Source organism: Enoplosus armatus, chromosome 24 (genome assembly GCF_043641665.1).
Source record: "Enoplosus armatus isolate fEnoArm2 chromosome 24, fEnoArm2.hap1, whole genome shotgun sequence".
NCBI lineage: Eukaryota > Metazoa > Chordata > Actinopteri > Centrarchiformes > Enoplosidae > Enoplosus > Enoplosus armatus.
This window is the reverse complement of record NC_092203.1, coordinates 12,424,473-12,446,991: the sequence shown is the minus strand read 5'-3', so window position 1 is coordinate 12,446,991 and position 22,519 is coordinate 12,424,473. Positions and strand designations below refer to the sequence as shown.

At 40.5% G+C, this 22,519-nt stretch overlaps 2 protein-coding genes across 3 annotated transcripts; both read right to left on the bottom strand.

Moving 5' to 3' along the window:
• Window positions 1–1,301: 1,301 nt before the first annotated feature.
• Window positions 1,302–13,723, bottom strand: mlpha (melanophilin a). The gene is made up of 16 exons (XM_070930484.1): window positions 13,634–13,723; window positions 12,488–12,607; window positions 8,185–8,406; window positions 7,606–7,718; window positions 7,237–7,281; window positions 6,335–6,393; window positions 6,169–6,258; window positions 5,987–6,089; window positions 5,636–5,829; window positions 5,288–5,368; window positions 4,954–5,178; window positions 3,381–3,551; window positions 2,497–2,658; window positions 1,927–1,980; window positions 1,581–1,626; window positions 1,302–1,342 (listed from the first exon to the last, which is right to left on the bottom strand). Exons 2-16 carry the CDS (start codon window positions 12,595–12,597, stop codon window positions 1,302–1,304), a joined length of 1,716 nt encoding a protein of 571 aa, XP_070786585.1. The 5' UTR covers window positions 12,598–12,607; window positions 13,634–13,723.
• A 1,728-nt stretch (window positions 13,724–15,451) lies between these two features.
• LOC139306575 (neoverrucotoxin subunit beta-like) lies at window positions 15,452–22,494 on the bottom strand. Of its 2 annotated transcripts, XM_070930476.1 has the most exons (10): window positions 22,459–22,494; window positions 21,659–21,789; window positions 21,430–21,546; window positions 20,547–20,625; window positions 20,155–20,383; window positions 18,199–19,987; window positions 17,927–18,100; window positions 16,690–16,863; window positions 16,485–16,531; window positions 15,452–16,317 (listed from the first exon to the last, which is right to left on the bottom strand). In XM_070930476.1, the coding sequence occupies exons 2-10, from the start codon at window positions 21,745–21,747 to the stop codon at window positions 15,749–15,751; spliced, it is 3,267 nt and encodes a 1,088-aa protein (XP_070786577.1). In that variant the 5' UTR covers window positions 21,748–21,789; window positions 22,459–22,494; the 3' UTR covers window positions 15,452–15,748. The 2 variants fall into 2 exon arrangements, with proteins under 2 accessions (XP_070786577.1, XP_070786578.1); XM_070930477.1 differs by lacking the exons at window positions 17,927–18,100; window positions 18,199–19,987; window positions 20,155–20,383; window positions 20,547–20,625.
• Between the last annotated feature and the right edge of the window lie 25 nt (window positions 22,495–22,519).

Sequence of the window (22,519 nt, the reverse complement as noted above, 5' to 3'; positions counted from 1 at the left end):
GCAAAGATCTGGGGATTCTTCTTTTTAATATGATTTATTTTTGGTTTAAGTTTTAATTGTAATATTTTTTTTAATTTTCTCTTTTCTTTCAAAAAGAGTTTTTATGGAAGTGATATTTTTAATATGTTTGTAATTTTTACTCTATTTTATGTTCATCTTTTTTCATAATTCTACTGTGCCTATATTTGCTTTTAAAAATGTCTGTTTTTTACTTTATTTTACTGTTACTTATTCTGTGTACGATTGTTTGTGACTAATAAATCTTGTACTTTTGGTTTTTGAGAGGTTCTGTATTTTAGACATAAACAGAAGTTCAGAACATATATTTATCTATATATATGACTAAAATATAAACTGTTTAACTTAATTTATTTGGGATTATGTGTCAGTATCGCAGCAGTAGATTGTGAACTTAAAATAAAGGGACTCAAGTCTTTCATAAATTATGCAGCTGTTAGATCTGGTAGTTACTGGGTGTAAATATTTAGTAACAACTTACATCTATGTAACATAGTTTGTCTGATGCGACCTGTTTTAATTTAGTGATGCGTAAATTTGACTCAATAAACACTTACGTTAGAATGAGGCTAAATTGAAAAGGTATGAAATTAGGGGAGAACATTTCGGTAAGTGAGCGACGCACATTCACTACTAAATATTAAAAGCTGACTGTTTAAGCTATGAGGAAGTTGATCAGAAAAATAATCTCTTTTTTGTGTTTTACAGTAAGTCTGTCACTGAATAACGAACCAAAATGATCCACTATATTTAAAATAATTGGAAGTCTGGCAATTAGATATATAAAGAAGTAAATCATCTGCATATAGACACTTTGTGCTCCACCTCATCATGAAAAATACAGTGAAGCAACAGGCTGAGTTACAATCAATACTCAATTAAAAGCTTTAAAAGTTGATTGCCGTTTCTGCTTTTTTGAGATCAGCATTTGACATATTTTACATCCAACTTTGATGTCATCAAGTCTTTTGTTCTGAATTTATTTAAAATTGCTTTTACATATATTTAGTTTTAGTTTAACTTTGTAACTTTAAAGAGAGAATTTCTCTGCTGGTTAAACCAAAGAAGGAGGACGACTGTTAAACATTTAGACTGAAAAACATATTTTCTTCTGCCTTAAATGCCTGCAGCTTCAGTCAAATTTAGCAGAAAAACACACTGAACAGGGAAGAAAAGAAAGTAGTAGCTTCAACTCACGACATGCGTGATAATTTGGTCTGCAAACAGAAACTCTGAGTTTTCTAATTTTATCTTTGTGTCTAAACTCTAGCAGGTCTTCATTTTCAGTACATGTTTGATTTCCACTGAGCTCCGTTTGTGGTTTCTGTCAAGAAAAACAACAGATTAATAAAACTTACATTATGGATGAAAAAAATCCTTTCTGTATATGTGGTGAATTCATTTTCACTGGTATTAAACAAAAAAAGAAAATAATCCAAACAGGTCATAAAACTGCAAACAAGTAACAGAACAGTTGTCTTTCTCTGAGCAGCCATTTTGTCTTCATTCAGTAAACTCTAATCTGTATGTGATGTTAAACAGTGTTCACAAGTGTTTCTTACTGGGAAAGTCTTGTGTTGACTTCTTTCTCTGATGAGATCCAGAAACCTGTTGGAACAGATGTTTAAACATGTTAGAATGGAATCAAACCTGCAACCAGGGCGACGTCATGCTAAATAAAATCATTGGGCGATGATGAAATACAGATCAGATAGTTATAAGATATAGGATCTTTCATTTCTTTTAAACAGAAAATAATTTTCCTGTAATTGAGAGAATTTCTTGTCAGATAAAACTTGTTATGAGAAACTCTTCTCATAATTATGAGATAATTGTTGACAGTTGTATAATGATCATTTTGTAATAATTTGATCATGTTGTCACTTCAAGACAATACAACAAACTGACCTTCTTCTTTCCTGCGGCGTGGAGAGCAGCGATCTTACTTTCTATATCAGACACCTGCCGATAAAAGCACAATCAGGAAGTGACTCATCAATTCAGTTTTATTTATATTGCGCCAAATCACAACAAAAGTCACCTCATGACAAACAGAGCAGGTCTAGACCGACTCTATTCCTAAAGTTTGACCAAAATCTGAGGATATTATTAATATATATTAATGATATATACATATATCTATATATACTGTATATATAGATATATATATATATATACACACATACATATATGTATATATGTATATATATGTGTTATATGTGTGTGTGTGTGTGTGTATATATATATATATTATAATCATGACTTTGGTTTGATTTTCAGGAACAAATCTGTCAGGATTATCTTTACAGAGTGTTTCTCTCATAACTACACGATCAATTTCTCATGAAAGAAGGATTTTGTAAGAACGAGATGGTTTTCTTCTAATCATGCATCAAGATCTCTTAATTACTGGATCATTTTCTCATAATTAGTGGATAAAGATCTCAGTTTTTGCATGAGATGATCTGCTCGACCCACCTCGCTCTCGGCGCTCTGGACTCTGGCGGCGGTCAGCGCCATCACGTCCTCCAGCTCCGACAGCTCGGAGTCGGTTGTCCCTCCGAAACGATTCTTGGCGCTCTGCTCGAGTCGTCGCAGCTTCGACTCCAGTTCATATGACTGACCGGCTGCGATGTACACCTGGACAAGTAACACGACAAACACACCTGTGTCACCTGAGAGGGCGCTAACACACCTGCACACCACTGATAATAACAACAACAGGGCTGCGTATGACACAGACTGGTTCTCTGATGGTGTTCATGTGAAATCCACTAACAAGTGTAAACTGAGTTTAACGACTGATAAACTGATTAATATTATAATCATCAGAACCTTTGCAATGAGATCTCATGAGATAATATCTTTATTGTTATTATTATTATTACAAGATCAATTATTGTACTTAACTTCTTGTAATAAAGAATAAAGTAATTGTGACATAGTTTTCTTGAGAGATCGGATCTTATGAGATTTTTGATTCTGAGATAGTTTCCTCACAAGGAAATGTTCTCATGATATTATGAGATAATTGTTTCAGAGAGTTGGCTCTTGTAATGACAAGATTTCACAAGTTTTCTTGATTGTTTTCTCATGAGATAGGAGTTTAAAATGAAGTGATAACTGAAAATTGAAAATGCCAAAATATCTTTTCTCTGCTCTTGCTGGACCCAAACTAGTACAGCCCAGTATGTCTTTCAGATACCCAGCCCTGTTTGTGACACAGCAGCCGGGGAGATTTGAAGCCAGTCCAGACATTTCCGTCATGCTTCAGACGAGGCAGGAGGGTTCGGCTTAGTTTGACCTTCAGACAAAAGAGGTTAGGGGGGAAATGAGGCGTGCAGTTCATGTTTGAAGCTTACATTTTCCTCAAGTTCCCTGAAAGCATCATCTGCTTGCTTAACGTCAGTCCCTACTAAGTGGGATCTGTCGACCGGCTCTGAGAGGCCGTACTCGACCATTGCGTTTTCTGTGGCATTAATGGTTCTCAGGACCTCAGTGGTGAGGTCACAGAGGGCGGCAGCAGTTGATCTCTGAAAGCCATGTAGAGGGACAGATGTTAGCAGCTGGAAAACAACATCTGATCCTGCAGCAGCCACCAGCCTGGACGCAACAATAAGAGTGCGGTCAGTTTCGTCCTGTTGAAGCTTTGGGACGAACTATTGATCTGATTACATCGAATCCTGCGGTCATATTTCCTCATGGATGAAGAGTCTGTGAGAACGTAGTGACGTAGTACACTTGTGTCAGTCAGCAGAGAGAAAAATAATGTCAGAATATAAAGTGGCATATTAAAGAGTACGAGAGAAATCAAATATTTAAATACTTGAGAAAACTTTGCTGCTGGTCCCATCTCACCACAATAACCTCAAAATGTGTTGCATCTATTAGAGAACAAGATATTAAATCTGCTGTATATTTGGTAACTTGACCACGACAAGATATTAGAGCCATCTTGTTCTTGCAAGATAAAAAACTGGACTCTGAACTCAGGTGTTCCTTGGAGCCACAATAAACTCCAAAGCCCTCTGACTATTAACAATAAAAGACTTTATTTTAATAAAGGCTTTTAACTGCACTCTGGAGTCAGGAGTAAATTTGGGTTATGCTGTGTGGATGAACTGAAATAACACCACTGAAGAACCTGATCTCTGGGGTGTCTAGGTGGTACAGGCAGGTGGCTGCTGACCTTCACATTTACACAACCTTCTTTTACAAGACTTCTGGAGGTTGTTAACTAACGCAGGAGGCAGCCGGTTAGTGAGGAGGCATATCTTCATCAGAAACACCGACAAAGACAAGTTCATCTTCAAAATGCCCTTCATCCATTTCAGGAAGGAAAGTCACTCAGACTTTAATGATCCAGTTTTCAGGACAAAACTTTCTAAAACATGAAGAGATTTAAGTCTCCAAGTCGTTGTCATATGATTCTTCTTCTTTGGTGAAAACTTTGTGCTTCCAGAAACATCTTATTTTGACAAAAGACTAAATATGAAGTCTAATTTTAAATCTATAATTCTTTTCAAAATGTCTGTTCAGATTCTTTCCTGATGGATTAGAACCTTTTCTTTGGGGATAAGCTGAGCCATGCCGTCTTTCACTACATTCCTCACAAATGGGATCCTGGACATTTATAAAACATCCTAAAAGCTAAACAGAGAAACCTGCATGATACTGTTTCAAACTGAGGTCAGAAACCTCTACGACCTCCAGGTGAGTCTGACTTAAGGTCAGAACCATCCTGCTTGAACAAAATCACATCTTATATGAAGATATTAGATCCATCTTGCTCTCTGAGGTTAGCATGAGTCTGAATTAATGTCAGAAACACTGACGTTTCAGAAACCTCCAGGTTCCCATTTGATGTAAAATCCACCCAGAATGAGAGCCCATTAATAAGTTGGGTCAGATCATCCGTCTTGACTTCCTTCCTACCTTCTGAGCCTCGGTGGGCATCTCGTCGCTGGATGAGCTCAGTTCTTTGTCCTTCATGGAGTCCAGAGTGACCACCGGGCCACCCCTGAAGCCAGCCAGACTTTTACCCACAGAGAAGGGCTTCTTTCCAGCCTCGTCGTCCGACGACAGGCCCTTGTCGCTCAGGTTCCCTGCCAACTCGCTCAGCTTCCTCCTCAGCTTCTCCTCCTCATTCGGAGTCGACGTCTGCAGGACGAGTATTATTTCAAAATAAAACCAGATTCTTTCCTGTAGCAGAATTTAACCGTTTAATGAAAGAAGAGATTTATTTTTAAGCTGGTCCGTCCCGTCTCACCTCGTCAGCAGGTGTCATCTTCTCCTCCAGGCGGCTCAGCAGACTCTCTATGGCCGACATGCGTTTGTTCAACTCATTCATCTTCCAAGGAAAAACCAAACAAGAGATAATCAGGAGATGATCGGCGTCTATGATAGTTATCAGTTTGGGCTTGGAAACGACAAAATTACTAAAAAGAAACTCCAGTGTTCAGTCAAAATGTTTTGGTTTTCAAAGTAAAAAACATTCCAGTCTTGGTTGCGTAAATGTTCCAGTTTCTGTTTCACGTTGAATAAGAGAACAGATGATTGGCAGTAAAACAGGTGGTTCGTACAAACACTCAGACAGTGATTGGTTGCTTTTTCTTACGGGCGGGGCTTGTCCCAGGTTCTCCTGGGAGGAGGCTCTGCTGTTCCTGCGGCGGTGGGGGGGTTGTTGGTACATGGGGGGGTACCTCGGGTACTCGTCCTCGTCTGAGGTGTCGACGTACTGCTGCCGAGCCACCGAGGAGCTGATCTTAGACAGAGAGCGAGTCCGGACCATCCTGCTGTCTCCATAGTCATCTGACAAGACCGACAGGTAGACAGAGACACAGGTAGACACAGACAGACGGGTAGACGCAGACACAGACAGACAGGTAGACGCAGACACAGACAGGTAAAGAGCCTGAACCACGTGTATGTTTTTATGTGCGTCCTGTGTGTATTTGTATATATGTACCAGATCTCATGCTGTATCGGTCCAGACTCTTCCTGCGGTTCACTCGGTGGTTGTTCATGTCATAGTCCACATCGTTCCTGTAGCCTCGATCCTCCTGTATCTGCTGCAAAAGAGATGTTAAATGTGTTGTTGTCAGGTGTCAGTGTTCTTCAGGTGTCAGTGTACTTCAAGTGTCGTCATACCTGTACAGACGGTCGTCGTGAATGAGGGAAGTATTCCTCAGGGTCAAAGTCCAGAGGATGAACTGACAGCAGACGTTTACTTTTCCTCATCTGAAAGACAAAGAGTTTTAAAGCTGCAGGATTCTCGTCTGATTCACTTTAAGAAGATTTACATTTTTATTTTCACCGATTTGTAGCGCTGAGCATCAGCCTCTCCATGGTCGTCCTCGTGACCGTTATACACGTCTGCAGGTACAAATATAAATACAATCAACAAGTCTGGATTAAACTACAAATTTCAACAACAGCAAGAAATGTTAATACATTATATATGTATATATAGTTAAGTGTTATTATCTGATGAAATGCCTGCTAACAGTAGGTGGTCTCTTCTTTTCAGTGAGTCACAACTCAAATTTCAAAATGAAACACATGAATATCAAATGTGTGTTTAGAATCTGGAGGAAAAAAATGCTGTTTGTGGTCGACATGTCGGGAAGATTACAGGACTTCAAAAAGGACTTTTATTTTGTACAGGTGAAAAATGAATTTCCTCTCAGTTAATTGTTGATAACACTGGGGAACACAATTTTTGTTGAGTTAGGTCTGACAACTGTTTTTAACTAATTTTTGGGTGCGGAATCCAAAACTGATCTCTGTTTTTCTCTATCACGTCAAGTTTTTGAACTATAGGATCCCCGTTTTCTTAAAAAATATGAAAAATACTGTACTTAACAGATATGTGTGTGATAGTACTGACCTATTGGGAGCTGCACACACCTCTCACCGCACTGTCTCAGTTGTGACTGCACAAACAAGTTGCCACGTAGCTGTAGATGAGTCCAATCGTAATCAGCTGGCAAGTCTTACTACAGCTAATCAGTGGAATTTTGCTTATCTGGAGGGTAAGCTGTGGAGAAAAAACTTGACGTGCAATTTTGGAATCAGCATGCCAATTTTAGTTTTAATCAGCATAAAAATCTAACTCAACAGAATTTTTTTTTCAAATTGTTCCCCAGTGTAATTAATAGTTAATAATATTTCTATATGTGCAGCTTGAATCAAACAAGTGTTTCAGCAGAGACTCACGGCTGCGGACGTCCGGCATACTCTGAGTGTCGTCATCACGACCACCTGAAGAAGAAAACACAGGAAGTCTTATTGGCATGTTTATATAATCATTAATTTAAAGATCATTATTTGTTCTCAGCATGACAACTTGTTCTGTGACGTCTGTTTGAACTGCTGCAAACAATAAATCAAGTTAATTCAAATTAAATAAGTATTTAATAACAGAGTCGGTGTGACTGATGGCTATCAGTAAACACATCATGTGTTTCACAGCTGATGGTCTGAAGACCTCATGTGACTCTGAGCTCCATTAAAAACCAGCTGTGTCCCAGGACCCTCCCACACAGGTGAGTCCTACAGGTAACAGTGATGTCAGAGCTGACTCACCGTCTCCGTTCAGCCTCTTGTACAGTGACCTCATCACCTTGGCGCTGCCGAAGCGTTTGAAGCGGTTTCTCACGTTGTCGTGGTACCAACCCACTGTACCGATCTTCAACACCCTGCAGAAATACACACATGTACTTCATAATACACACAACATGAACTTTGACTGGAGCACTGAAGCCACGAGCAGATCACACATCAAGCTGCAGGCCAACACTTAAGCATACACTAGTTATACCTAGCTTAGAGGTTACTATGACTCATGCTAACACCGTAGCGAATATAACAGTTAAACTAATAATCTATAAGCTAACACTTTAGTCTATGTAGTATAGGTGCTCCATGCTAACACGTTAGCAAACACTAATCCTTTAGCACACAGTGTTAACAGTTGGTGCTAACACGTTAACATACACAATAATCAGCGAGAGGCTCCATTTTGTGTAAAGTTTATCTCTGACACAAAATGATGCCATGCTCACCACAGATCTGTTTGTGTCTGAATTCTTAGAGAACGCTGCTGGTTCATGATACATTCTTACCTGCACTGTCAGTACCCACACCTACCTGTGGGTGTCTCACCTGGTCATGCGGCAGTTGTCACACACCCAGCCGTGCTCCTTCTTGTTGTAGCGGCTGCAGGACTTGCAGGTGTACATGTGGCAGTCCAGACACTGACGTTTGCTGTTGACCAGAAACTTGAAGGGCTGCAGGCAGCGGATGCAGTGCGAGTCGGACAGCTGACTCTGAGAACCCAGCAGCTCTCGTTTCGTATCCTCCTTCTCGATTTTAGTCTTCAGGTCACTGCAAAAACATGAGGTTGTTACCACCATGTTTAATGTGTTGGGGTGCAGACGTGGTTTAATAACACGTGAAGAAATTCTATTTGTTTCAACAAGGTCAATATTCTATGGGATCAGTCAACAAAATGTGTGATACTTTGAGTCAAACATCTCACTCCTTCTCAGAGTCATAACTCAGACATGAAACACATGTTGAATCATTCAGTGCCAGAGGAGGTCATCATCTCTGATGTCCATCAGAATAAACCTCCAGAAATCCACTCAGAGGAGAAGACGCTGCAGAACCTGCGTGAGAATCCTCCTGTTTTTAAGTTTCCTTCAGTGTCTCAGTGATCAGTGATAGTTGTCTGTCTGTCCATGAGGACATTGCAGACAGGAGCTGCTAACAGCTGATTCAGCTGCTGTAATGGACTAAATGTAAACAATCTCAACAATATATGAATGGATACATATCTATATCTAAATGAACAATAGCAGTGTCTCAGTGAACAGATGATGCAGCAGCTGAACATCTTGTGGAAGAACAGTTTGTTCTTAGTGTCTCATGTGACTGAATCTTTAAACCTGAATGTCCACCTCGAGGGAACTGAACCACAGTTTGAACACATTCTCACAGTCTTCAGTCTATTGATCCAACCACAGTGGGTCTGTTGTTATTTACTGTCACATATATTCATCATCACACTGCTGGAGGGAGCCAATCAGATTCCTCGAAACGTTTAAATTATTAAAAATGGCAGAGTTCCTGTCATAAGATTTCAGCTTCAAACTCAGTGAATTAACTTCTGGTTCCCTTGTGATGCTGAAAGTTAAACCAACAAATTAGAGATATTTAATTATTTATATTTTAGGATCCTGATGGGAACTGAAACCTCCAAGAACATTTAAAGAGTTCAGTTAACATCAAGGAAAACTGCCCCATGACTGAAAGCTCAGGGAAGCAGAAATTATGTAATATATGATTTGAATAATCAATATGTACATATGTAACACCCAGTCGGGCTGCTAATTAGTATTTTTATTGTCGTTATCAATTATTTCTTTGACTAATCAACGAAGAGTTGTCTGTAAACCAGTGAAAAGAGACTTCAAATATTTCTCATTTTTCAATAATAAATGAGTTAAAAGATTAACTGCTGATCAACTCATCGATAAGTTGATTAATTGATTCAGCTCCACTGGCCTCTGTTGTTTCTGTTCTTACTGTGGATTTTTAATGAAAACTGTTGAGCAATCCACCTGTGTTGTGTCTGAGTCATACCCTTTCCCCCCCTCTCTCTTCAAAGTAACAGTTCAAATTAAGTTTAACAGTCTCTCTTTTCTAAGAAACAGTTCAAAAGTTCAGGTCAAGACATACTTTAGGTGACCTGTCTCCCCAATATGGGGCTAGACTTCACACCTTTATGAAATTGCTAAAACAGCAGTTGAAGGTACAGATATATGCCTGTGGTTTCTGCATCTGCTGGACACCCTAAGCTTGCAGTGAAAAAACAACAAATGCATGGTTGCTTAGGTGCCTGGAGGCGCCTCTTAAACAAGGAAGTTGAAGCGTGCTTTGTTAACATATGGAAAATGTATTTTTGTGATCTTATGTGTTTTCACCCAATAGCTAAAGTGCTTGTGCAGAGGAAGACCTTTTATGGATCTCCGACCCCCAAGAACAGGGGGCAAAGGTTTTAAAAGGAAGAGCAGAACAAAGGCTCAGGACCCTTCTGACTGGCCTTCTGACTGAATCTCTGTCTGACTACTGTGTTTATATTGCAATGTACAATATGGAAGGACATGTTGAATAGGTTCAGCTCGGTTGTCTGATGTTTTGCTGCTGTTGTATTATGTTTGGTGTTGAGGTTAAAGTTTTCTGAATACTTGGTACACAGGGAGGGATTTCCTAAATTTATCTCTAAATTATAAATTAGGGTTAGGGCCTTCGAGGCAGGCCCAGTGTAAAACCAGGAGTGTCCGCCACCCTTCACTGTGGACCTCCCCCAGTATTGATCTTTTCCTTCAGGGGTCTTACTGGGGGACCACCAATCTCCAAACACCTACCACACACAGATATTCCTGCTAATATCCGGTGGTCGGCACATAGTCGACTATATAGGCCCTAGAGATGTGGTATTCTGGGAACGTAATTAGGCTTCCTAAGCAGGCTAAAGCAGTCTTGCGTGTAGATTTTGGGAGTCCGTTCGAAAACCTAAAGATTAGGTCATAGAACAACCGTCACTCAATGTAATATCCGCATTGGGTGGGGGTATCAGTTACAACATCTAAAAACCTCTTCAAAACATGTTCTTAATTGTTCACAAAGTGTTTGAGCCTAAATGTTGTTATCTGTAACTATGGACACATTTATTTCACAGCTTTCTAAAAGTTCAGGGCTTTCTGTATCTATGGGGACATTTTTGTGTTTTAACTAAATTTTTTCAGCAGCTTTCAACGTCGATGAATGATTTTTAACTATAGAGACAGTTTTATTTCTATGTCCAACAAATCATAAATTACAATCTCAGTCATTTTTAAAGTGCAGTAATCAATGAACTTTGCGGCCCTTCCTGTAATTATCAGGAACATTATTTTACTTTTATTCATGTATTTATTCTTTAGTTTGCAGCCTAAAGTTATAACCCAGTCTGTATCAGATACTTCTGTTATTAAAATGTTTTCACAAGTTTATTATTATTATTATTATAATTGTGGGATGCTGTTGTATCTGCAGGTCACTGTATGTAAATAATATGGAGGAAAAAAGCTGTCAAACTAAAGTCTGTGATAAAAACATTTAGTGTTAATCAGACAGTTTGTATCTTGAATGTGTTCTTGTGTTTCGTCATTTTCACAGTTATAATCAAATAATCAGCTTCTTCCAGTCATCACAAAGGAACAATTCACTGGTTCAGACTGAAGACAGGAGCTGCTTTCTGTTCCTGAATCATACCGTTATTGATTATCAGTCATTACTTCACTCTCACAGGGAAACTCGTCTAGGCTTGAAAGGACATCTGTGGAAGAAAAAGTTTCTAATTTGAAGTCTTTTAAGTCCCTCCATCTGTGTCCTCTGTCTCTCAGTGTGTTTGCCCCCGGGGCTGATGGGAGTTGGAGTCGTTATTGGAACACAGAGCGTCTTTGTGACCCGTTTCCCGTTTTCTGCTGCTGACTCTCGGCCGTGTGACCGAGTCATGATCGACTGAAACAACAACGACGTCTTTCACGCTCACATTCCTCCAGAACTCACATGAAGCAGTCGACTCACAGAAACACTTCATAAAACATCCACTAATATCATGAGCTGCTGTTACATACAGCAAATACACGCTTATTACATATTGTACTATGTTACTTAGATGTATTTAATACATTTTGTTTAATAGACTGTAATATATTCAACATCAAAACACGTTTTTCACGTGATTTTAATACGTTCATACTTTATATCATTTTAAGTATTAAAACATGTATTTAGAGTAAAGTATAATCTTTTATAATCTCAAATACACCAAATATTTAGGTTGGCATACATGTACTTGTAATATATGTTGTTTATTGTACAATCCTTTATTCCCATGTTGTATATTAAAAATATGTATTTGACATATATGATGTTAATATGTTCAGAATGATGAAAACATGTATTTTGATATCTTGTGTTGATGTCTTGTTGTATTGATTAGTATGTACATCTGAAGCCCAAAGCTCAACAGAGCAGCTCTGTCGTTAAACTGTCCAATAAAATCACATCACCGTCAGACAAACTAAATATTAGATTTACACTCGGGATGATGACCATGGATGCTGACTGAAAGCTCTCACATGGCTAACAGCTGAATCTTACAGGAGACTTTATTTTCACAAATACAGTTCATAAAGTGACATAATAGTCGTAGAATGAAAATTACAGGTATGAGTCTGACTCAACTCCTCCTCCATCACCGCTGGTTGATGTGAAATGCATGCTGGGATACAGTATCCTGAGACCTCTTCAGGTCCTTTGGACTGAACTCTTCTTGATGTGACTGAATGTGAACAGAACTGTGAAAACCCTGTTTGACATACAAACAAATAAAAAGACAGACAGGCAGACATACCCGAGTCTCTCCTCCTCTTTCTTTCGGAGGTTAAAGTCTCGTTGAATCACCTCCCAGACGTGTTTGGCCTCTTCGTCCGTCAGACGAGACAGATCCAGTTTGTGCTCCATGACGTCCACGCTGAAATAAGACAATGTCGTCAGCAAACAAATATATTTAAAGTAACTTAAAACTGTATTTATTGACTTAAACATCCAGCAGAACAACACGACCGTCACATGGACAGTAATGGAGTTCCTGTTGTTGGTCCTGTGTCTGGTCGTTTGTCAGTGCATTAAAAAAAAAACACATATGTTACAATGAAAAGGTGTAATATTTTGAAAAGAAAGATTTAAATAGTTTGAGGTAAAAACAAACAAACAGTAAAAGTATTTGAGAAAAAGATATTTCAGGTGTGTAACTGACTGAACAGTGACCTCTGTGGGTTAGAGAACCTCTGATTTACTTTTAGATGTTAAAAGTTATAAAACATCTTTAAATCTGCAGTCTCATTAAACTTCATTTGAACTGAATTTTACAATAAAAACTACATTTTTAAAACTGAATTCAGACTTAAAATAAGTTAAAAGGACAAAAACATGCTGAAATATAAAAAACAGTCTGTGTTGCCGATTGCTTGTTGTTTAAGTTGCAGTTTGTCACCACACCCTGAAACATGTTACACAACTGATGATTCATCTTCGTTACATTAAACTTTTCTTTAATATCAACTGAATTTTAAAACTAAATAGCTGATTAAAACCTTCAAAATAAGAGTCAACAAAGCTAAACACAAGATAAACATGTTTTTCTCAACTCAAACATCAGACATGTTTTCTTCATATTAAATCTTTCACAGATAAAACTGTTTGAGTATCTACTGTTCAAATGATACGTTTAGTTCATCGATTAGTTAACTAAAGTTTTGCATTTTACAGATGAAACTATTGAAAACAAATAATACATCAAGAACAAATGTCTGAAAATAAAGATCTAAATGCAGCTTTGTTCAATAATTAAAAACACCAACAAATGTCTCACTGTTTCTCAGTTAGTTACAGAAACTTTATCAGTCTGAATTAAATGAGTTTACAGTAGTTTTAATGAGATGTAATGAGACATAATGAGATGTAATAAATGAGATTAAAGAGAAGAATAAAGACTCACCGTGTGTTTGTGTGTTCAGGCTGAAACTGACGAAACGTCTGACTGAGGTTAAACTGAGAGAATCAGCTGATCACATGACGACCGTCCTCATGACAACAAGTACACACTGACACACTCTTCTTCTTTTTCAGCGGAGGACAGCTGAAAACAAAGCACAACATTCAAGCATTAAATCCTGATATTTAGAAAATAAAGAAAACAACTGAGATGAAGTCATAATGTGAGAGGAAACAGTGATTTTTGGAAATGATCAATTTTAAAAGAAAGTGACATATTTGGAGTAAAGACTAATTTTACATGAAAGAGTTATTTTTAAAGATATGGTCATAACTTTACATTAAAAGAGTCACAATACAATACACACCAACACATAGTCTGAAGACGCTGCAGCCGCTGAGGGGAAAAGAAAAGATCACGTTGGAACATTTTGAAGAAACAAGTCATTTTAGAAGAAGTGATTATATGAAAGAAATGTGTAATATTATAAAATAAGGCTGTAATTTAGCAAGAAAACAGTTGAGATCTTCAGAAAGCTTCATTTCCTCCGTCGATATTCAGAACCTTTGGGTTTCCTCTTGACGTCAACCTTCAAAACTGAAAACTTGTTGTCAGAGTGTATTTAGATGAACCAGAATCAGAATCAGAATCAGAAATACTTTATTGATCCCCGGGGGGAAATTGTACAGTACCGGTGCTCCCATTCAAGAGTAGAAAGTCGCATAATTTAGAGCTAAAAGTATGTACAAAATATAAAAATAAGAATGTAATGTGACTGTTTTTCTGAGTACGCAGTCAAACGGAGTGTTAACAGTCTGATTCCTCCTCTGACCTTCATATTCATGCAGGCTCCAACTCACCTTCCTCTTCATCAGTGGGACTGTTACGACCTTTATTTAATGTGTGGGGGAACACAGGGAGTAAGACAACCAGTTCACCCATGGTCAAAAAGTTGTGACCAGAAAGTCAGAAAAAGGCTGCTGGACCACTTTAAGTGTAACAATGAACAAGTTGTATTCACAGAACAATGATTAACAGAGATAAACCAACTAAAATTGCAGAAATGGAAGCAAATAAGGTGTCAGGGTCTCCAAGGCCAAAATGATAAACAAAAAAAACACTAACTAGAAAATAAAAAGCTCCATTGGTCGATAGAATCAAACAGAAAAACAGCACGAAGCTCCTTATTGATGACAGCTCCACTGATGAAGAAATTAAGTTCAGGTGTGGGTGATCCAGGCTCTCACAGAGGGGCGTGGCAGACCTGAAACAGTGAGGAAAGTCAGTGGACGTAACAGGCAGGATGCTGCCCTCTGCTGGACTGGAAGAATTCAATAAGCTGCACAGTTTCACGGAGGTGTCGGGAACCTAAAACTTTTAAACAGAGTCACTGACTGTAACAAGAGCAGGTTTGTCAGTCTGTGATTCACTATATGGCCAAAAGTATGTGGACAGCTGATCATTCTCTCAATAAGTGACAGTGTAACGTGACACCATGTTCATTAATGTGCTGCTCTAACAGCCTCCAGATGTCTAACCTGCTGCAGGGATTTGCTCCCATTCAGACACCAGAGCATCAGTGAGGGCCAGCAATGATGATGGGGATCAGGTCTGGCTCACAGTTCCAGTTCATCCCAAAGGTGTTGGATGGGGTTCAGGTCAGGACTCCAAGGACAGCCATGTTCTTCAACTGGGAACCAAACTGGGAAAAAACATGTTTTTATGGACAACAGCGTCCACAAACCTTTGTCCATGGACTGTATCTGTCAGCTGAATCAGCTCAGTAGTCCTGACCTGAGAAAGACAACAATCACACTCACAGTAATTTTCTGCTTTTATTGGAACAAGAGCCAGAATTCAAGACTCAACATGACAGAAGGTACAAGTCAACGGCATCTCCACCATTTAATGATTGCAGCTTCCATCTTGAAAGGACTGGAAGTGGAAGAAGTTTACAAAGTAAACGAGGAATCTTTTCAATCACTTTCAATTATTTTGTACAAAGTTCATTGATTCATTTATTCCAACAACATGAAAGATTTCTTTAACTATGATCCTGTACAGACTCAAGTGATCTGTTCAGTAGAATGTTTCTCTAACAGGAGGAGACTCTCCCCCCTACAGAGAACACAGAGACACTGAGGAACCAGACATGGACCAGAACCCAACTCCAAACCCAAAGCCAGAATAAAGAGGCTCAGTGAATGTAGTGTTGAAGGTGTGGAGGTGGATCAGTGTGTCAGAGAAGACTCTGTAGAAAGACAGAGTGCCAGCAGGACAGTCCACATACACTGCTACTCTGTCAGAGACAGAGGTGGAGGAGGAGAAGGAGGAGGTGGCAGCGATGGATGTTCTTCTGTTATTGTGCCAGACAGTGTAATTATCATCATAGCAGATGAGACTCCAGGACTGATCATTCTCTCCAAGCACACAGTCTTCACTGTCTCCTTTCCTGCTGATTCCTCTGTAACTCACTGATATAGAAATTCTTCCTCTCCACTCGACCTCCCAGTAACAGCGACCAGTCAGACCAGTTCTACACAGCAGCTGAGGACACCGGTCAAACCTGTCTGGATGATCAGGATATGACTGATCCTCCTCTCTCACATATGTCGCCTTCCTGTTGTTGTCAGACACTTTGAGGTTTCTGTGTGCTGTGTTTGTGTCGAGTGTGAGTTCACAGGAATCTGATGGAGAGAACGAGACACAATACAGCTGCAGTTATTAATCTATCATCTGTTCATTATTGACACTTTGATGATGACATCATGATCTGAATGAGTGATGTCACAGTCTGAAGACGGTTGAATGTGTGCTGCTTTGTTTTCATGAATCAAATGAAAGACACACTTACACTTCCTCAGACCTGGTCTCAACCATCGGACTCCAGCAGGCTCCACCCTGAAAGGAGGAGGGGGGTCAGACCAGCACATCCTCTTTCAGCATGGACACATGGACATTACACTACTATGAGAGGAATGTAATGTCCATGTTTACACAGTTATGTTTTTCTGAGTTCTGAAACTGACTGTCTGTGGCTGCAGCAGGCCTCTTCATACCTGAGAGTGTCCAGTCTCCAGTGTGGATCCTCCAGTCCAGCAGACAGCAGCACCACTCCTGAGTCTCCTGGATGATTGTAGCTCAGGTCCAGCTCTCTCAGATGGGAGGGGTTGGAGCTCAGAGCTGAGGCCAGAGAAGCACAGCCTTCCTCTGTGATCTCACAGCCTGACAGCCTGCAAACACATAGAACAACACGCATGGCAGCTTATCTGATGTCATTGTTTTGTTTTGACAATAAACATCTGCCGGACTATGCTGAGGATGTTTTATGAGTCTGTGGTGGCCAGTGCTATCCTCTATACTGTTGCATGCTGGGGCAGCAGGCTGAGGGTGGCGGACTCCAACAGACTCAACAAACTGATCCGCAAGGCCAGTGACGTTCTGGGGGTGGAGCTGAACTCTCTGACAGTGGTGTCAGAGAGGAGGATGCTGTCCAAGCTGTGGGCCATCTTGGACAATGTTTCATATCCTCTCCATGTCGTACTGGTCAGGCACAAGAGCAGCTTCAGTGGGAGACTCATTCCTCCCAAATGTACAACGGAGCGCCACAGGAAATCATTCCTGCCTGTGGCCATCAAACTGTTCAACTCCTGTGTCAGACGACTGCATATAAAAGATATGCTTTGTCTGGGCAGAGGCGACCCAAACGAAATCTTCGGTCATCCTGTCCTTTTCCCGGATTTCTGTCTCCAAGTGGTGAATATTGTCCTTCATTTGTGAATATGCACGTTCACAGTCCTTGTGTGGTGGTGGTAGCAGGTTCAGGTTCATCCAATGACTAAGACCTTCTACCCAGTTAAAATATGTAGGTAAAACAACAAGGATCGAAACGGGTGTCATAAAATTATATGACTGGATAAAATGTAAATTTATGACGGAGCTTCAGAAAGACATAGATCCATGGATGGATCATTGTCTACACTGTGGATGGACCTGAAAAAATACTCCTTAGTATGGCTATACAGACATTTGGGAATGTAAATTATCTAACTGACATACCACACAAAGGTGGTGAATCAATGAGGCAAGTAATTCAACAAAAAACAAAAAAAACAAGAGAAAATGATGAAAACTCTTCATGGAAAGTAATTCTTTAAAAACTACTGAAGTTTAAGAGTTGAAACTCATTTGACAAATAATATTTGCAGACACAAACCTACACATGTTAGCTGTTTGTCTACTAATGTAAATCAGATTTTAAATGGTCTTCAGTTGAATGGGTTAATTAATCCAGACCTGAGAGTTTCCAGAGTACACTGTGGACTCTTCAGTCCAGCAGACAGCAACTTCACTCCTGGATCCTGCAGGTTGTTGTCACTCAGGTCCAGCTCTCTCAGACTAGAGGACTGGGAGCTGAGAACTGAGGATAGAGCTTCACAGCTTCTCTCTGAGAGGTTACAGCCACTCAGTCTGGAGAGACAACAGAAAGGAAACAAGCAATAAGTTATTCATTCTTCTCTCCAGTTGAAATACAGCAGAGTATTTCTTGATGAATAAATCCCACTTACAGAGCTTTCTTGGAGGTTTTGACCACTGGCAGCAGCCTCAGAAGAGCCTCCTCTGAAGCAGAGTATTTCTTCAGGTCAAACACATCCAGATCTTTTTCTGATGACAGTAAGATGAAGACCAGAGCTGACCACTGAGCAGGAGAGAGATTATCTGTGGAGAGTCTTCCTGATCTCAGGGACTGTTGGATCTGCTCCACTAGAGAACGATCATTCAGTTCATTCAGACAGTGGAACAGATTGATGCTTTTCTCTGCAGAGGGAGTCTCCTCGATCTTCTTCTTGATGTACTTGACCGTTACCTGATTGGTCAGTGAGCCACTTCCTGTCTGTGTCAGCAGGCCTCGTAAGAGAGTCTGATTGGACTCGAGTGAAAGTCCCAGGAGGAAGCGGAGGAACAAGTCCAGGTGTCCATTTGGACTCTGTAAGGCCTTGTCCACAGCACTCTGGTAGAACTGTGTCTCTCTTGTTTCAGACTTCTGGGAGGTTGATTGTTTTTCTGACAGCAGATTGACACCAGAGTTGATGAATGTCAGATGGACATGAAGAGCAGCCAGAAACTCCTGAACGCTCAGATGGACGAAGCTGAACACCTTGTCCTGGTACAGTCCTCTCTCCTCTTTAAAGATCTGTGTGAACACTCCTGAGTACACTGAGGCTGCTCTGATATCGATGCCACACTCTGTCAGGTCTGATTCATAGAAGATCAGGTTGCCTTTCTGCAGCTGCTCAAAAGCCAGTTTTCCCAGAGACTCAATCATCTTCCTGGTCTCTGGACTCCAGTGCGGATCTGTCTCTGCTCCTCCATCATACTTGATGTTCTTCAGTTTGGACTGAACCACCAGGAAGTGGATGTACATCTCAGTCAGGGTCTTGGGCAGCTCTCCTCCCTCTCTGGTCTTCAACACGTCCTCCAGAACTGTAGCAGTGATCCAGCAGAAGACTGGGATGTGGCACATGATGTGGAGGCTTCGTGAGGTCTTGATGTGGGAGATGATTCTGCTGGCCTGCTTGTCATCTCTGAATCTCTTCCTGAAGTACTCCTGCTTCTGTGGGTCAGTGAACCCTCTGACCTCTGTCACCATGTCAACATATCCAGGAGGGATCTGATTGGCTGCTGCAGGTCGTGTGGTTATCCAGAGGCGAGCAGAGGGAAGCAGGTTCCCCCTGATGAGGTTTGTCAGCAACACATCCACTGAGGTGGACTCTGTAACATCAGTCAGGATCTCTTTGTTGTGGAAGTCCAGAGGAAGTCGACACTCATCCAGACCGTCAAAGATGAACACAACCTGGAACTCTTCAAACCTGCAGATTCCTGCCTCTTTGGTTTCAGTAAAGAAGTGATGAACAAGTTCCACCAAGCTGTACTTTTTCTCTTTCAGCACATTCAGCTCTCTGAAGGTGAATGGAAATGTGAAGTGTATGTCCTGGTTGGCTTTGTCTTCAGCCCAGTCCAGAGTGAACTTCTGTGTTAAGACTGTTTTCCCAATGCCAGCCACTCCCTTTGTCATCACTGTTCTGATTGGTTCGTCTCTTCCAGGTGAGGGTTTAAAGATGTCTTCTTGTCTGATTGTTGTTTCTGGTGTGTCTGGTTTCCTGGATGCTGTTTCAATCTGTCTGACCTCGTGTTCATCATTGACCCCTCCAGTCCCTCCCTCTGTGATGTAGAGCTCTGTGTAGATCTGGTTCAGAGGGGTTGGGTTTCCTGCTTTAGCAATCCCCTCAAACACGCACTGGAACTTCTTCTTCAGGTTAGATTTAAGTTTATGCTGACAAACTGGAACAGGATGTTCTGAATGAAGACACAACAAATAAGATCAATAAGTGATTTATAAAGAAAATATAACAATTTAATTCCCCTAAAGATTGCATATATAAACATATTTCCGTCCATCTCTTGAGACATTAGTAAATGTCCCATTTATCCATCATGTTAAATCTGTGGAGAAATCCTCTTACTGCTCTGCAGACAGTCAGCCAGCTCCTCCTGCTTCATTCTCCTCAGGAAGTTCACTGTGATCTTCAGAAATGCTTCTCTGCTGCTCTTCCTCTGCTCTTCATCCTCACCGTCCAACACCTCCTCATCCTCCCTCTGACTCTCTGAGCATTCTGGGTAATCTGAACTCAGATCCTTCTGGATCTTCTTCAGCTCGTTCTTCACAAAAGTGACAATGTTCTTCTCCAGCAGCTGGAACAGAATATTATATGAATGACACAATCAAACTAAAATCATGGAACCAAACAAATCAGATCCATGTTGGACAGACTGACAGTCCACTGGTCTAAAAGTGCAGCATGGAGATTATTGTGAACAGAATAGATGTAAAAGTACTTGTTGTACTTGTACAGACCATAAATATGGAGTCCAGGCGTGTTTGATGCTGCTGGGCAGGCTGACCACTGGGAACCTCTGAGCTGTCCTGGTCCACTCTGTGGAGGAGTCATGAAGAATGAGCTCACATTATGTCTGTCCACACAGTGACAAACACAAGCTAAATGTCCTTTGAGTTAAAGTGTTGATTACAACATTGAATCAGATGGTTTCCCCTGACATTCAAGTGTTGGTCGTACTGCTGATCCCACTGTGAATCAACAGTCCAGTCTGCATTTCTGTGCAGCAACGTTCAGCTCACACAAGCTAACTGGATGCTACCTGTCCAGTGTAAATTGGTAGTGAGTCACAATGAACTTGTAGCAGGTGAAATAAGAGAAACATCCAGAACACCAAAGAGAAAACCAGAGAATACTGGATCAAACCAAAGCTAAGGGTGATGTCACCCTGAACTGTGTGTCAAATGAAAAGCAGAATGTACTTTCCTGAGCTACATGTAAGCAAACAGGTACAGGTGTTGTTTACAGAAGTTGGTTTGGCTGGAATCAGGGTTAGCCTTTGTTAGCAGCTTAGCATCTGTTAGCTTCAATACAATCACTGTTTTATACTCATGCAATCATCAGACAATAGTCAGAACGTGTGTGTGGAGAAAATGTTCAACTGAAGTCAAGAGTTGAAGACTGGTTATACTGAGCAGCCTTCAGATGTGAGAATATAAATGTATGTGAAGAACAACGATGCTGAAAATAAACATACAGGTTTATTAAAGCTTCTCTGGATAAATAAGTTAAAACATGAATCAGCAATATTTTAATGTTATTAACAGCTGACCTCTTTGTGGCAGACGGTTGTCGTCCTTTAAAGTTAATGAGGTGATTATTTGACTGGTCACTCTGACTTACTCTGTGCTTGGGAAAACATGCCCTTTAAAAAGTAGTGGTTGCTCCATGGACCAATCACTCTTTAAGGACACGCAGCTGGGTCCAGGTCCAGGAGAGTCTGGTCTCTGCTGCTCTGGGCTTCAACACAACACACACAGAGCTTTGACTGTGAATAATGATGGTGGAGTGATTTGAGTGCTGAGCTCCGACATGGAGAAGAGTCATGGACAGTTAGAGATCCTCATCTCACCTCGGAGCTTTGGTCTGGTTGTCATGGTCCCCACGCAGAGTGGTTTTAGATGGAGGGACTCCCTCCTCTCTGTCCTCACACTGACTCATGCTGCTGAACTCACATCCACATCAGCTCACACACACTTTCATCTGGAGAGGAAACACAAATCAGTCATCTGCACATGGGCTGAAATCATGTCATCTGACATCCTGCAGTTCACTTTGGCACCATCAGATGGCGCCACATGACTTGACCAGCAGAGAAACATTTCATCTTCATGTGACGTGTGGTTTGTTATTGGACAGAGAAGAAGCTCTGAAACAACAAAGTTCCCATGAGGAAGTGGTACAACAAGTACTCACAAATACAACACTGAGAAAATACCCTGTTCAAAGTAAAAGTCCTGCATTCAAAGTTTGACTTAAGTACAAAAAGTATTATTAACAACATGTACTTACATGTAACATTGCAACTGACATACAGAAGCAACACTAGTTTCTGTTGGAAGATTAAAACATGACCCCCATACTGACTGAAATATAACGACAGACCATTCACCGACACAAACAGCTGTTCTGAAGCCGCCTTTAGTGGCTCAGACAGCGGGAGAGCAGCGGCTCGTCTCCGCCTCCTCCACAGGCTGCTTCAGGCAGGAAAAGCTGCCTTCAGTCATCAGGAAGTGGAGCTACACAGTAATAACGACTCTGTGTTCAACTACTGTACTGTTTTTACTGCTACAAGCTAACAGCAGTTAGCGCCAACAAGACGAGCAAAGAGTCATAAAAGTGTGAAACAGTGAAACATGCCGGTTACATTACCTTGAAATGGAGGAAAGAAGCAGCACCAAGAGGACAGAAAGTGAAAGTAAACTTTATCCGG